The following is a 15,443-nucleotide window of genomic DNA, read 5'->3' as shown; positions in this document are numbered from 1 at the left end:
TTTTATTTTTTCCTACAAAAGCTGGTAACTGTCTTAAAAATTTCAGTTTTATTTATGATTTTTATTGTACCTTCTGTAAGCTGGTTTTATTTAAACAATTTGCGTTAACGTTTCTAAATTCAGACAAAAAAATTTTAAGCTCATTTATTTTAGAGCTTTTGTCACCCGAGTATTCAGCTTTTATACTTTCAGCATTTTGCGGCCCTGTTAGCAACTGTATAAATATTAAATTCAAAATTAACAGGCTCAGTTGCGGAGTTACATATATTTACCTAGGTTTCAATTGGGATAACCCAACCTTCTTCAGAATTACACTTACTAATGTTTGTCCATAATCGACATTGTCAAACTAAAAATACAAATACACCAAGTGTCATCATATTTTAAAAAACTTAACTGAAGCTGCCTCAGCCCCGCTTCCGACCGCGATGCGGCAGCCACGAGTGTTGTACTGGAACTGACAGTAACATCATGAGTTTATAAGAGGTTCAATCCTTCATTTTTAACACTTAAGTAGGGAAGTAGCTGTGTCAGTCTACCAAACTCTGCATTTGACTGACAAGTCAAAACTGCAACCACAGATGAAAACAATAATCGACAATCAGGAGAAGAAAAAGTACAATAAGTGATTCATGGAGAAGAGTTTGAGAATGTTTTCCTCAAGATGGATACAAAATTTGCTGAGTCCTGGTCAAAAACAAAAGCAAAAAACAATTTCTAAGTGAGACTGATGAGTTAGAACAAGAGTCATCTTCAGTATAAGAAATTCAGGTGCAGGATTGGAAAGAATACATTGGTTGAAACTGTTTCAGGTGAATTCTGGGACTGTTCTGTCAACAAGGCCACAGCTGATATCCTCTGATATTCCTGCCCAACTATAATAGTGCTCTGTAACAACAAAAATAACCAGTTATTGGTAATATAATGTAAATGGACAGATAAAAAAATCTACAAGCTTTTGGAGCCAGTGGTTCCTTCTGGTGAAGGAGTTGAAGGGAAAAGAAGAGGGATGAAGAAAAAGGATTGGAGAGGATTAGGGAAAGGGTTCAAGTTTAGAAAAGTCACTCAGAACTAGGGTCAGGGGAGACTTCCGGACAGGATAATGAAAGACCAGTTTCATATGACGTCAGTGTCACTAATTCTTTAAACTTTTAACTTTAATTTCATTACATATCCCTGGAAAACTGCAGTATGTTAAAAATAATTTTGCTACATATATAATATAAATTGAATAATTAAAACAGTCTTATCACAACCTATACTGTTTTATTAAAAAATATACTGAGAGCACATGAGATGCCCGTCATGTTGAATTTGCAAGGGGCTTGAGGGTGCTCAAATCGGGTGAATTGAATGGTTATTTGAGCTGTGACAGTGAACTGTATGCTGTTACATACTAAAAAAAATCTGCATGTTACTCATTCAACTGGAAAATTTCAAAAATAGAAAATGAATGCGTACAGTCTAATCTTCTTCAGCCACATGCCTATTGCTATCATAAAAATAAGATCTATAATTATTTCATTGAGCTCAGAGACATATAATCATATGTTCTTCATATGGCCCATGTATTAATCGAATATAAAAAAAAACTGTACTGTATACTGTGTTAGACACCATGAAATGACAGTCATAATATAGATGTAGAAGCGAAATATTTAATGATAACATCTGTTGAAACAGGAACTCTTAATTGCTGTTAATCTTTAGTTGCCTTTGATTGACTTTATTACTTTATTTTTCTTTTTGAATAGACTGAGTGTTGAAGATCACTTGTGGTTCTTTGCCCAATTGAAAGAATATCCAAAGTATCAGACTTTGCATGAAATAGGGCAAATGCTTGAAGACTTGAAACTTTCTGATAAGAGGACAGCACTTGCATCTGAATTATCTGGAGGAATGCAGAGAAAGTTGTCAATTGCTGCAGCATTCATTGGTGGCTCCAGGTAGGAACTTATCTGTATATATAAAAGGCAATGTCCTCATTGACTCATCATCACCAAACTAAGGCTAGAAACCTGAAATCTGGTGAGGATGTTGATCTTGTACTCCTCGAATTGTTTAAGAAGGGACTGTTCAAAATTCCACTCATAAGGGAGTGATATAGGGATGAAAAGCTTTTTGAAAATGTCTTTATTAAGGCAATTTTGAAGCTAGAAGTATGAAAATTGATGTTTGCTTTTTCAGTCAAAAATAAAAAATTACATTTTTCAACATTTTTTGTAATTCAACCATTTGGGGAAAGGGGGGCGGGGAGATAATGGGTGAAATTCTTTTTTAAAAGAAATCATTATTAAAGAATCATTTTTAAAGCTAAATCTGTGAACATTGGTATTTGACTCTATGTTTGGAAATAAAGAACACGTGTTTCAGTGTTTTTGGAAATACAGCCCTGTAGGAGATGAAATAGGAGACGAAAAGTGTTATGAAATTATTTTTAAAGCTAAATCTATGAAAATTTGAGTTTGGTTTTCCTTAGAAATAAAAAAAAAGTGTGTTTTACTGTTTCTGGGAATTGAGCCCATAAGGGGATGAAATAGATGATGACAATTTTAAAGAAAATATTTTGTTATATTAAACAATTTTTGAAGCTAAATCTATGGAAATAGGTCTTGCCCTTCTACATTAGATATACATAAATATCTGTTGGAGGGGATGTAAGTTTCTATGGAAATATCACCTCGAGAACACAAAAGGCATGATTAACAAAAAAAGTTGGACTCCAGCTATCACAACTGCTTTTTGGTCAGAAGTACATTTGGAAAAGACTACGTTTCCGTGGCCTTAATTAGAGGGAAAAGTTTAGAAGGTGTTGAAATTTGTGAACAACATAAAAATTTGAGTAAAGAAAAATAAAAAGATAAAAAAAAATGACCTGTACAGATTGTATAGTCTACATGATCCAAACAGCAGGCATAAAACTAGTCAATATTGAAATCATCAATTGATTTTGATATTTAGATTCTTTCATTTTCAAGATTTTATGGCAGACATTCCAACATATTTGTAGTAGTCAGGTCATTTGAAAATGGTAATTTAAGGTGTTCTAAGCCAGCATTTGCTGAGCCTTAAAACACTATCTTGTCACTAACAGACACAAAATGTTTGTCAAATATTTTGTGCAATACAATTAAATGACTTAACAATTTGAAATGCTATGGTACTACAGAGGTAATATTATTTGTGGTATAACCTAATAGATTAATTTTTAGAGTTTTCCTGAAGATATTCTTCAGTGGCATAGAAGAAAGTGATCAAGTGAGATATTGTATTCGGTCTTAAACTGCACCAAATTACCCAAAATTACACACAGAATGCTTTGGCAGGTTTTGAATACAATTGTGTCCATATATCTGACTTCTTTCTGTACTAATTTTCTGACCTGAAAGTCTTTGGAGAGGTGGTTTTTGGTTCTAGTATTATGTTAATGATATTCACTATGATTCTGAGTAATGAAAGATAGATAGCAACAAATGCATGTTTGTGTTCTGAAACAGTTGTCAAAATTCCAATTTTTTTGAAGAAGTCTCTTCAGAATGTTTTAGAACTAACACTAGATATAATTCTTGTACAGGCTTCTTTATTCTACAAATATTATCCTCAAATTTGAGTTAATCCAAAAAATGATTACATAACTCAATAATACCTAATTGAAAATATGTGAAATAAAGTTCTCTGTTTTAAAATCACTTGTAACAGTAATAATGCTTGCTGCAAATTTAACTGAACTAAGGCACTTCATTTATTCTTGGGTGTGTGTCATCGAATTAAGGCTGTTATTTATCTGTTGTCACAAAAACTAAACACTGTGTACTTGAGGAATTTCTTTATTTTAGTAGACTATGTTTATAACATGTGGAATTCTATGAGGAGTACTGAATTGTGTGTACTGAGTCTTGTCAAAATTTAATGGTAATCCATTTGCTGTAAACCATCTGTTGATGTTTTCAACTATTTCATTAACCTTTTCAGGGAGAGAACCGGCACTACTTTTTAGTCATATGCCCATATCATCTGCAGAAACAACAAAATTTTCTTCTTCTGACAACGTAAAAGAAACATCATTTATGTATACAAGAAATAATAGAAAACACAAACTAGAACTCTGTGCTACACCATATGTGATAGCTTGAAATTCTGAGTACCTACTACAGTTACCAACCTATTTTTGTTATGCAGATAGAAAACATGAAGCTGTTATTAACTTTTGCATTAGAACATCACAATTCTCAATCAAAAGCCTCAGCTGAGTCATAAAACATATTCAGTGGCAGTAATGTATGATTTATTGATTCAAATACACTACTGGCCATTAAAATTGCTACACCAAGAACAAATGCTGATGATAAACGGGTATTCATTGGACATATATATTATACTAGAACTGACATGTGGTTACATTTTCACGCAATTTGGGTGCATAGATCCTGAGAAATCAGTAACCAGAACAACCACCTCTGGTCGTAATAACAGCCTTGATACGCCTGGGCGTTGAGTCAGAGCTTGGATGGCGGTATGGGTACAGCTGCCCATGCAGCTTCAACACGATACCACAGTTCAACAAGACTAGTGACTTGTCTATTGTGATGAGCCAGTTGCTCGGCCACTATTGACCAGACGTTTTCAATTGGTGAGAGATCTGGAGAATGCGCTGGCCAGGGCAGCAGTCGAACATTTTCTGTATCCAGAAAGCCCCGTACAGGACCTGCAACATGCGGTCGTACATTATCCTGCTGAAATGTTGGGTTTCGCAGAGATCGAATGAAGGGTAGAGCCACGGGTCATAACACATCTGAAATGTAACGTCCACTGTTCAAAGTGCCATCAATGCGAATAAGAAGTGAAAGAGATATGTAACCAATGGCACCCCACACCATCATGCCGGGTGATACACCATTATGGCGATGATGAATACACGCTTCCAATGTGCATTCACCGTGACGTTGCCAAACACACATGCGACCATAATGATGCTGTAAACAGAACCTAGATCCATCTGAAAAAAATGACGTTTTGCCATTTGTGCACCCAGGTTCATCGTTGAGTTCACCATCACAGGCACTCCTGTCTGTGATGCAGCGCCAAGGGTAACTGCAGCCATGGTTTCCAAGCTGATAGCCCATGCTGCTGCAAATGTTGTCAAATTGTTCGTGCAGATGGTTGTTGTCTTGCAAACATCCCCATCTGTTGACTCAGGGATTGAGACGTAGCTGCACAATCCGTAACAGCCATGTGGATAAGATGCCTGTCATCTCAACTGTTAGTGATACGAGGCCATTTGGATCCAGCACGGCATTCCATATTACCCTCCTGAACCCACCGATTCCATATTCTGCTAACAGTCATTGGATCTCGACCAATGCGAGCAGCAATGTCGTGATACGATAAACCGCAATCGTGGTAGGCTACAATCTGACCTTTATCCAAGTCAGAAACGTGATGGTATGCATTTCTTCTCCTTACACGAGGCATCACAACAACGTTTCACCAGGCAATGCCGGTCAACTGCTGTTTGTGTATCAGAAATCGGTTGGAAACTTTCCTCATGTCAGCATGTTGCAGGTGTCACCACCAGTGCCAACCTTGTGTGAATGCTCTGAAAAGCTAACCATTTGCATATCACAGCATCTTGTTCCTGTCGGTTAAATTTTGTGTCTGTAGCATGTCATCTTCGTGGTGTAGCAATTTTAAGTGTTTATCATCAGCCAAGGTACACAGCCAGTTCAGTTGAGACCCTTTCTGATTGCAAATCTTTTGTTATTAAGAGTATTTTTCTATATAAGTGTTAGTAAATTTTATGGTGCATGATCTCGTCTAGAATTTTTGAAAATACAGACAAAATGAGATGGATTGATCATTCGTCATTGTTGTTTTATGTCTGGATTCCTTTCTTCATTGTTCTTTAGTATCCTTTGTATTGAGCTACTGTATCAACACTGGGGTTGACTGACAGATAAAGATTCCTTTCCAAAATGGAAAATCCATTTATTCCCTGCTTTAATTTTTGTTATTGTGGGTATTGGCCTAAATTAAGATGTATTTGTGGAAAAATAATTTTCGTGTAATGCAAACACTTAACCTTGTTGTTGATCTTCTCAGTCCTGAGACTGGTGTGATGCACTTCTTCTCCACACTACTCTATTCTGTGCAAGACTCTTCATTTCTGAATAACTACTGCAACATACAGCCTTTTGGCTCTGCTTACTGTATTCATCACTTGGTTTCGCTATACAATTTTTACACCCCACTCTTCCGTCCAACATTAACTTGGTGATCGATAGATGTCTCAGCCTGTACTCTCAACGACTTTCTTTCCTGCCCAATTCTATTCAGTGCCGCCTCATTAGTTACGTGATCTGCCCATCTAATATCCAGCATTCTTCTGTAGCACCACATTTCAAAAGTTGCTATTCTCTTCTCATCTTCTCTGTTTATTATCCTTGTTTCCCTTTTCCATTCATGGCTACGCTCCATACAAATACTTTCAGAAAAGACTTCCTAATACGTAAATCTATATTCAATGTTAACACATTTCTTTTCTTTGGGAACGCTTTCCTTGCCATTGCCAGTCTGTATTTTGTATCCTCTCTACCTCAACCATCATCAGTTATTTTGCTGCTCAAATAGCAAAACTCATCTACTACTTCAGGTGTCTCATTTCCTACTCTAATTCCCTCAGCATCACCTTGTTTTGCTTTTGTTGATGTTCAAATTATATCCTCCTTCCAAGACACTGTCCATTCCTTTCAACTGCTCTAGCAAATCCTTTGCTGTCTCTGATAGAAGTACAGTGCTGTCAGCAAACCTCAAAGTTTTTGTTTCTTTTCCCTGAATTTGAACTCCTACTACAAAGTTTTCTTTTGTTACCTTTACTGCTTGCTCAATGTACAGATTGAATAACATCAGCAATAGGCTACACCCTTGTCTCATTCCCCTCTGAACCACTGCATCCCTTTCATGTCCCTTGACTCTTATAACTGTCATCTGCTTTCTGTATGAGTCGTAAATAGCCTTTTGCTCTCTGTATTTCATACCTGCTACCTTCAGAATTTCAAGGTCAACATTATCAATAGCTTTCACTAAATCTGTAAATGCTATGAATATAGGTTTGCCTTTCCTTAACCTATCTCCCAGGACAAGTTGTATGGTCAGTATTTCCTCGCATGTTCCTACATTTCTCCAGAATCAAAAATGATTTTCCCTAAGGTTGGCGTCTGTCAGTTCTTCAATTCTTCTGTAAATAATTTGTGTTAATAATACTTTGCCATACTGTGATTTGTTGAAAGTCTTGTTGCTTGACGCAGCAAAATCAGTCTCACTGTAAACTCTCAAATTTTATTCTCTGTCATACCAGAACATGTATTTCACTCAATTTCATCCCAGTAGTTGCTTTTTCCGTAGCTCAAGCATCTTTATTTACTGCTAAAGTCTGCTTCATCTTGACGATTCTCTTCATATCCAACAGGAATTCATATTATGTCAGTTTCTGCCCTTCGAAACTGTCCAGTATTTGTTTTTTGTATTTGCCTTGACTTCCGGTAATTGTTCCGTCTCCATTTTGCTTTATGTTTATTCCAAGGAAACTGTCAATGACCCCAGTTGTTATATCAGATTTACATTAAAAAGTGTTCAGAAAAGCTGTAATTTCTTCTTTGTCACTGCCAACAATTAGACCATCATCAAAATTCATTGCTACATAAAGTCTGTTTTCATTGTACTTGCAATCAAACAAAGTACAATCTGTAGCACTGTTGTGAAAACTTGATGTCTTCGTGACTCCCATAAAACATTTGTTCCAGCAGGGTGGTGCTTGTTGAACTCCCTAGGCACTCTGTTTAAGGAGACACACTCGGAGAGTACTATCTTTGAAGCCTTCTGGTTATTCCATATACACTTCATCGTGAGGTAGTTGATTCATTTCTTTGAAGCAGCTATCACTAGCAAAACTCAAATGGTGTTATAACATGCAATAGGACTATATGCATTTTCATAATCAGTTCCTGCTTGCTGAATACACCCATTAGCAACTAATTGGGCTTTGAAGTGAGTGCTTCCATCAGCTGCAGCTTTTCAATGTAGAATCTAGCGATTCTGTGATACTTTGGCATTTGTTGGTCATCCAGCTGACACCCAATTATTGTTTCTCTTAAGTGCTTTTATTTTTTCAATAATAGCTTGCATCAATCTCATGTGACTGCAGTACTTCAGAAAAACAGTTTGGATCTTTATGTTAGCAAGCACTAATTTTTGTTAGCATCAAGAAGTCATTACTTTCTACTCACACTTATTTTCTTCATTGTCATCTGTTCTTATAAGTTTAGGAGGCTCTGGCTTTCAGTAATTCTGTTAATTCTATGTTATTGTTATCTGATACTTGACTTACTCCAGAGTCAAGTGTGTTAAATTTTTCTTTGCATTGATTTGCTCTGGAAGCAGACTGCAAAGGAATGTAAAATTTTATATGATTGCTACAGAAACTACAAACATTTCAGGCTTAAATTTTAAATCATAACCAGTTTCTTTTTGGTAGAAATTGAGACTCTAAATCCAACAAGTTGTTCAAAAACAGCCTTGTCATCATACTTTGAGCAGAAATATTTGTTTCTGTGAACATAGCAGCCTGTGCAAAAATTCTGAGGTTATAAACTTTTCCTACTGGTTGGTTGTACAACAGAAAATTCATCTCGAACCAAAAACTTCCAATATGCTTTAAAATTACTGCCCACAATCCTCTTGGTAGTTTACTTACATTCAGCATCGTATATGCAGCTTCAAGAATTGTTTTATTTTCACATTTGGCTACACTGTTTTGTTCAGAAGTATAGGTGGAGGAATAAGTAATTGTGTTCCCTTATCTCTGAGCAATACCTTAACTCTGTTGTTATTAAATTCTTTGCCTCCATCACTTCTAAATTGTTTAACAGCATGTCCTTTGCTTTGAGCTTCATTTAAAAATTGTTGAATCATGTCATACATTTTATTGTTATGCTTCAGAAAGAAAATTCAACAAAATTTACTGAAATCATTTTAAAATATTGATTGGTCCACTGACAACTGTGTGGATTAATTCACCAGTAACTTGGAATGGTTTGCTCATTGTTTGAATCACATTATTTCGATGACCGAATCTTTCATGGTATGTTTATAATGTTTCGCAAGATGTCACTAAGTGCACTTGACTATTCTTTTGTGGTCTGACAACATGTATATTTAACACGTACAGCTCATTTTCCACATTGCCTGTCATGACGAAGTTATCAGTGGCTTCTTTCCGAATCCTAATGCGTTTACAATTGGACTTTATAATGAGGCTGTTATGTGCAGCTGCTCTGGCTGACAACAAAGGATCACTCTCATCGGGCACATATAAAACATTTTCCATTCTGGCACTGTACCATTCATTGTTTCATCTTATTTCAATATTAACTATTCCTTGACCTAACATGTGCATATTAATATCTTGTCCTAATGATACCACTTCAGGAACACAAGGTTCACTGTACAGAATGAATTATTGCTTATTCAGAGTGATATGCTTCATAAAACCACTGTCACAATACCATTTATTTATGTCAATATAATTTCTGGTTGATGAACCTATGGTGCATGAAGGAAATACAGCATTTCCGCTCATCTTCTCCTCTTGCCACACATTAGTGCAGTCAAGAAAATTCAGTGGAAACTTCGTTGACTGATGACCTATTTGTTTACATTTATAGTATGGGAATTTTGGTTTGCTCACTCTTTCAGCATAATCATTTTCCATGCATTAGAAATGTCAAATACAGTTCCGTCTATTGTATTTTGCTCATGTAATTTAATGACATGAAGTTTTACAGTAAGTTAATTCATACTATTGCTTTCTGCTGGTATTGTGTCCCAGAGATCTTTAAAGTTCTTGTGTGGAAAAAATTCGACTATTTAATATTCTTTTGGATGATGTATTCTAGTCATGTTTGTTTAATTCATCATTTGGAGGTGCAAAAATGTTTTGCTGCTTTGCTACTTGTGTACTAATATCTTCTGTTTCATCATATTTGACCCCCAAAAAAATTTCCATTTTCAAGTTTAGCATGCTGCTATGTTTAAATTGAGCACATTGTTTGTTCCATATTTCTTTACTTTTTTGCATGTCAGCCCAAGTTTAGTAACTGGTTTGCTTAGAGCACTTGCTATCAGACATGCTACTTTCATTTCGTTAATTTGCCATTCTGTATATGCTGCCTTCTATTCAGTTGTTACTGAATAGAATTGGGGAGAAAAGAAATTTGTGGCACTACCTGACTAGAAAATGGGAATGGTTGATAGGACACATTCTGAGACTGGAAGGGATCACATGCTCAGTATTGGAGGAAAGTGTACGGTGTTAAAATTGTAGAGGGAGACCAAGAAAAGAATTCAGTAAGCAGATTCTGAAGGATGTAAGTTGCAGTAGTTATTCAGAGAAGAGGAGGTTTGCACAGGACAACTACATATGGAAAACAATGATATTTCAAAAATTACCAAGGAATAACGCTTTAAAGTGAATTTTATTTTATCACAACAGTTTGGACACTATAATCTTTAACCATTGGTATAGTACCCATCTGTGAAGTGTTTTACTGACCTGTTGTCAGACTTATTGTCAATAATTCTTTAGAATGTATTACTGGAATTTCTCCACCTAGTGCTGAAGTAGGACCAGCATTAATGATAAAGACAGCTGCCAATACCACTTTTGATCAAAACTGCTTCCCAAGTTTGCATCCAAGGAACCATGCAGTGAGCCTTTTCAGTGATAGTACCTTTTAGTCATACTGCCACTTCATTTTGCAGAGGTATGTACTTTATCATAACTTGAACTGCAATCCTTTTGCTTCAAAGAGCTTGACCATCTCATTTGGAAAATATTCATGGCCATTGTTACATATAAATTTGCTGATTTTCATGTTTAAATGAGCAACAGATATGCCATAGTATGCTTTAAAATAATAAAACAAATAATGAAACACTTAAAATTTTGATTGAAATAATCTTTATTAGGCAACCACTCTCCTATAGCCAATTGATGTGTGGAGAACAGAAACGTGTAACAGAAAACAGCACTCACACTATTTTTTGAGGTCTAGCTCTTTCTCTAGCAGAAGTACACACAACCACACACTCCTGTTGTTGCCTTTCCTGTATTTTATATGTTGCTCCATCCAGGAATTTCCATTATGGTTATAAAATAAAACTTTTAAGTCTTTACTGATTTTTCTACATTTTTGTCTTTCAGATTCTTATTGAAAGCCTAATGTTCTGTGTCTACACTTACACATGTCAGAGGCTACCCTCTTTCTAATTGAAGTTAGCAGATCAAACCTATTTCTACAGCAGTTAACACAAATCTGCCTGAAACTGTCCTATGTCAGTTTCCTCTGTTTTCTGTTCCACTTCCCACCTCCCTTAACGCCTCTCTATCTGTAACAATCCAAATTTTTTTCTACCTTTATCGAATTCAGCCTAAAGAGCAATAGTCTTCCCCTCTTCTTCCACTATCTGTCTATCTCTATTTCCCTACCCACCAGTTACCCACTATGTACCCCAATCCTATACCACCTTATTTACATTCATTCTGGAAACATGCATTCACCGTAGCCAAACTGTAATCCCACATACTTTTCCTCCTGTCCTCTTAACCTTTGGAATTACCCATAAAGGACTTACCTTAAAAGTTCCCATCACTGGGTGCAATTCCTCCTTCCACCAGTCTCTCCTGGACTTCCAGAACCTTCAATCCTTAACCCTTACCCAACTTGTCCTGAATCTCTACACTACTTCATGTAACCTCCACTCCCAACAGCTCCTATCTCTCTTCAAAGTCCTCCACCTCTCAGACCCTTGCTTGGAGAACACACTCAGGAACATCATTCTAGAAGCAAGCTGCAAACTTGAGTCCCATGCCACACACCACCTGAAAAAACTATCCACAGTGTTCGTGCAACACCTAAGAAGTGGGGTCCCTCTCCCTATCCCTCACAAACACCAACCACAACAGAACTTCAACAAACTCCCCTAATAGCCAACAAACCTAGCCTAGCCACCCTACTCAATCTCCCCATCCCAGCACATACCCCACACAGACCAAATCTCAACTATAACCACGGTCAAATGCCACATATCACCAGTCCCAATTCAGTTCTAAACCTCTCATCCAGATCCCTCTCTCCTCCAGAGACATCTGTTCTATCAAAAGTCTTAACCTTTAGCCCCACGCCTAAATTCAACCACACTGCCCTGGTTAAAGATCTCCTCTCATTCACCCGGAACCTCAACTGGAAATATCACTTCACTACCCAAACACAGCCCCCAAATACTAGACCCAGTGTTGAACCCTGTCTAGAACAGTTCCGACCTCCTTCTCAAAGGGATCCTCCTCCCCTCCTCCAAAAACATCCCTTGCAGACATTTCAGGAACTCCTCACATCCAGTGTTGCCTCCCAGTCCTCCTTGAAGAACATCCCGACAACCCCCAACATCACCCCAGCTGAATCCCGTGCGACTAAGGAGCTGATAATAGACCGCTCTATTGTCATCCTCCCAGCAGATAAAGGCTCCACAACTGCCGTACTTGACCGTGTGGAGTATGTGGCAGAAGGACTGCGTCAACTCTCCGACACCTCAACCTACAAAGCTGTTACCCAGGATCTCATTCCCTCCATCCAGACTGAGCTGCAGAAAATCCTAAAAATCCAAGGTCCCTTATAAGGCCTCACAACAGCTTCCATAGACTTACTCACTCCACCTGAGCCACGTACCCCTACCTTCTACCTATTACCCAAAATCCACAAAGAGAACCATTCTGGCCATCCCATTGTAGCAGGCTTCAAAGCCCCAACAGAATGTATCTCAGCTCTGGTAAACCAGCACCTCCAACCTATCACCCGCAGACTCCCATCCTACATCAAAGACACAAACCACTTCCTAGATCGCCTCAAATCCATTCCCAGTCCTCTCCCACCTGAAACCTTTCTTGTCACCATAGATGCTACATCCCTTTACACAAACACCCCACACACTCATGATCTCACTGGCCTTGAGTTTTACCTCTCCCAACGCCCACCCAAAGATCTTCCAAAAACCTCATTCCATATCACACTTACCAATAATTACTTCACTTTTGAAGGCCAGACCTTCAAACAAATCAGGGGAACGGCCATGGGAACCAGGATGGCTCCGTCCTATGCCAACCTCTTCATGGGCCGCATGGAGGAGGCTTTCCTGAAGACCCAACAGCTGCTTCTCCTGGCCTGGTATAGGTTTATAGATGACATCTTTGTGGTCTGGACTCATGGTGAAGAAATACTCCTTAATTTCCTCTATAACCTCAACTCCTTTTCGAATCTGAATTTCACCTGGTCCTTCTCCAAAACCCAAGCCACCTTCCTGGATGTTGACCTTCATCTTTTTGAAGCTCACATCCACACCTCTGTCCATATCAAACCCACAAACAAACAACAGTACCTTCACTTTGATAGCTGCCAGCCATTCCACATCAAACGCTCCCTTCCCTACAGCCTAGGTATTCGTGGCAAACGTATCTGCTCCAGTGACGAATCCCTCAACAATTACACCAATAACCTGGCCAGTGCTTTCCTCTCCCGCAACTATCTTGCGGACCTTGTCCACAAACAGATCTCCTGAGCAATACATTCCTCCCCGTCCAACAACAATGTTCCTACCCCTAGACCACACAGAAGCATCCCCCTTGTCTCCCAATATTATCCTGGCCTCGAAAACATCAACAAATTACTCCGCCAGGGAAATGACTTTCTCAAGTCAACCCCTGAAATGAGATCATCCCTTGACAAAATTCTCCCCACACCACCAAGGGTTGCCTTTTGTCGCCCCCCTAACCTCCGTAACACTCTTGTTAACCCTACAATATTCCCAGACTACCTTCTCTACCCAGCGGTTCCTACCCCTGTAACCGACCCCGCTGCAAAACCTGCCCCATGCATCCCCCCACAACCACCTACTCCAGCCCCGCTATTGGTAAAACATACACAATTCAAGGCAGGGCCACGTGTGAAACTACACATGTCATTTATCAACTGACATGCCTGCACTGCACAGCCTGTTACATTGGTATGACAACAACTAAACTGGCTGAGCACATGAACCGACACAGACGAACTGTCCGCCTAGGAGATGTTCAATACCCAGTAGCAGAGCAGCCCTCCAGCATAATTCTAGGGACCTAGGAACTTGCTACACCGTACGTGCCATTTGGCTTCTCCCACCCAACACCAGTCCCTCTTAACTGCGGAGATGGGAACTTGCACTCCAACACATCCTTTCATCCCGCCATCCCCCTGGACTGAACCTACATTAAACAACCTCACTCCCATTTACTCTTCAGTCTTCTCCTCTTTCCCTTTCCTCTTTAGCCATTCACGCATCTTTTCATCCTACATAGTTGTGTTTATCTTTATTCTATATACCTCTTTACTTCTGTATGCATCCTCTTTGGTTTGAAGCTGGCACAGTACTTACAGTAGAATATCTTTGGCTTCCCTCTGACAACCATGCCTCCATCCTTGCTACCCTCCCTGTTTTCCTTTCCCTGTTGCTTCATAACCTGGGTTGTGAGTAACTGAATCTACTTTCCCTTCTTCCCTTTCTTTCCCCTTTCTCCTCCCTGATGAAGGAACATTTGTTCCGAAAGCTAGGAATATAAATTTTCGGTTCTGTTTTTTGTGTATCTATCGGCTGTACTGAGCTGAGGTAAGTACTGGCCATCCCCTCTATCTCTTTGTTAGTATTTGCTTCATATCTCTATTTGATATTCTGCATAACCACTGGTGGGTCTCATTTACTTCCCCAATGCCCACGCCACCCCGTTGGAGAAAAGAACCACCACTGCAAAGCGAAACCCAAAGGTAACAATCTTACAGGAGATGAAAACTTTATGTTCCTTGTATTTAACAGCAATTTGACAAGAATAATTTAACAGTTTATGGAGCAAATGGGAAAAAACACATTTAGAAAATTTGGGCCCATGTGCCAGTAACAGCAAACAAACAAGGACATGTTCAGACTCTTGAACCTAAACACTTATGACTTAAACTATCTTCCATGAACTTGACTAGGTAATAAACAAGTAATATAGTATAACTTAATCAAAGCTGAACATGTATAACTTGGAAATCTGGCCAAACCATACAAATATTTCAGCCCCAATGCATTCAATACACTTTTGTATACTAATTTCTTTGCATAAACCAGAATGTGCCTAAAGTGGAAATAGAATGAAAATTTTAAACCCAATTCATAATTTATTGTATAGTATGGAAAAAAGCTTATATAGTACTAATGCATTACTGTATACCTTAGTTATTCATGTTTATACAAGGATGCTAATTTTTACACAAAGACTGTACAACCTTGACAATGCTGTTATTTGAAAGAGGTGACTGTTT

The 15,443-nt window shown here is 38.2% G+C and overlaps 1 protein-coding gene across 3 annotated transcripts in view; it reads left to right on the top strand.

Moving 5' to 3' along the window:
* LOC126336982 (ATP-binding cassette sub-family A member 7-like) overlaps positions 1–15,443 on the top strand; it is a 585,480-nt gene that overhangs the window by 248,120 nt on the left and 321,917 nt on the right. For all 3 annotated transcript variants that reach the window (XR_007565029.1, XM_050001219.1, XM_050001217.1), the window contains exon 22: positions 1,755–1,946. Coding sequence is in view for 2 of the 3 variants with exons in the window: in XM_050001219.1 (XP_049857176.1) it covers positions 1,755–1,946 (192 nt within the window). In the remaining variant the exon portion in view is untranslated. The remainder of the gene's footprint in view (positions 1–1,754; positions 1,947–15,443) is intronic.

Source organism: Schistocerca gregaria, chromosome 2, assembly GCF_023897955.1.
Source record: "Schistocerca gregaria isolate iqSchGreg1 chromosome 2, iqSchGreg1.2, whole genome shotgun sequence".
NCBI lineage: Eukaryota > Metazoa > Arthropoda > Insecta > Orthoptera > Acrididae > Schistocerca > Schistocerca gregaria.
Note: the sequence above shows the minus strand (reverse complement) of the source record. Positions and strands in the feature narration are given on the sequence as shown.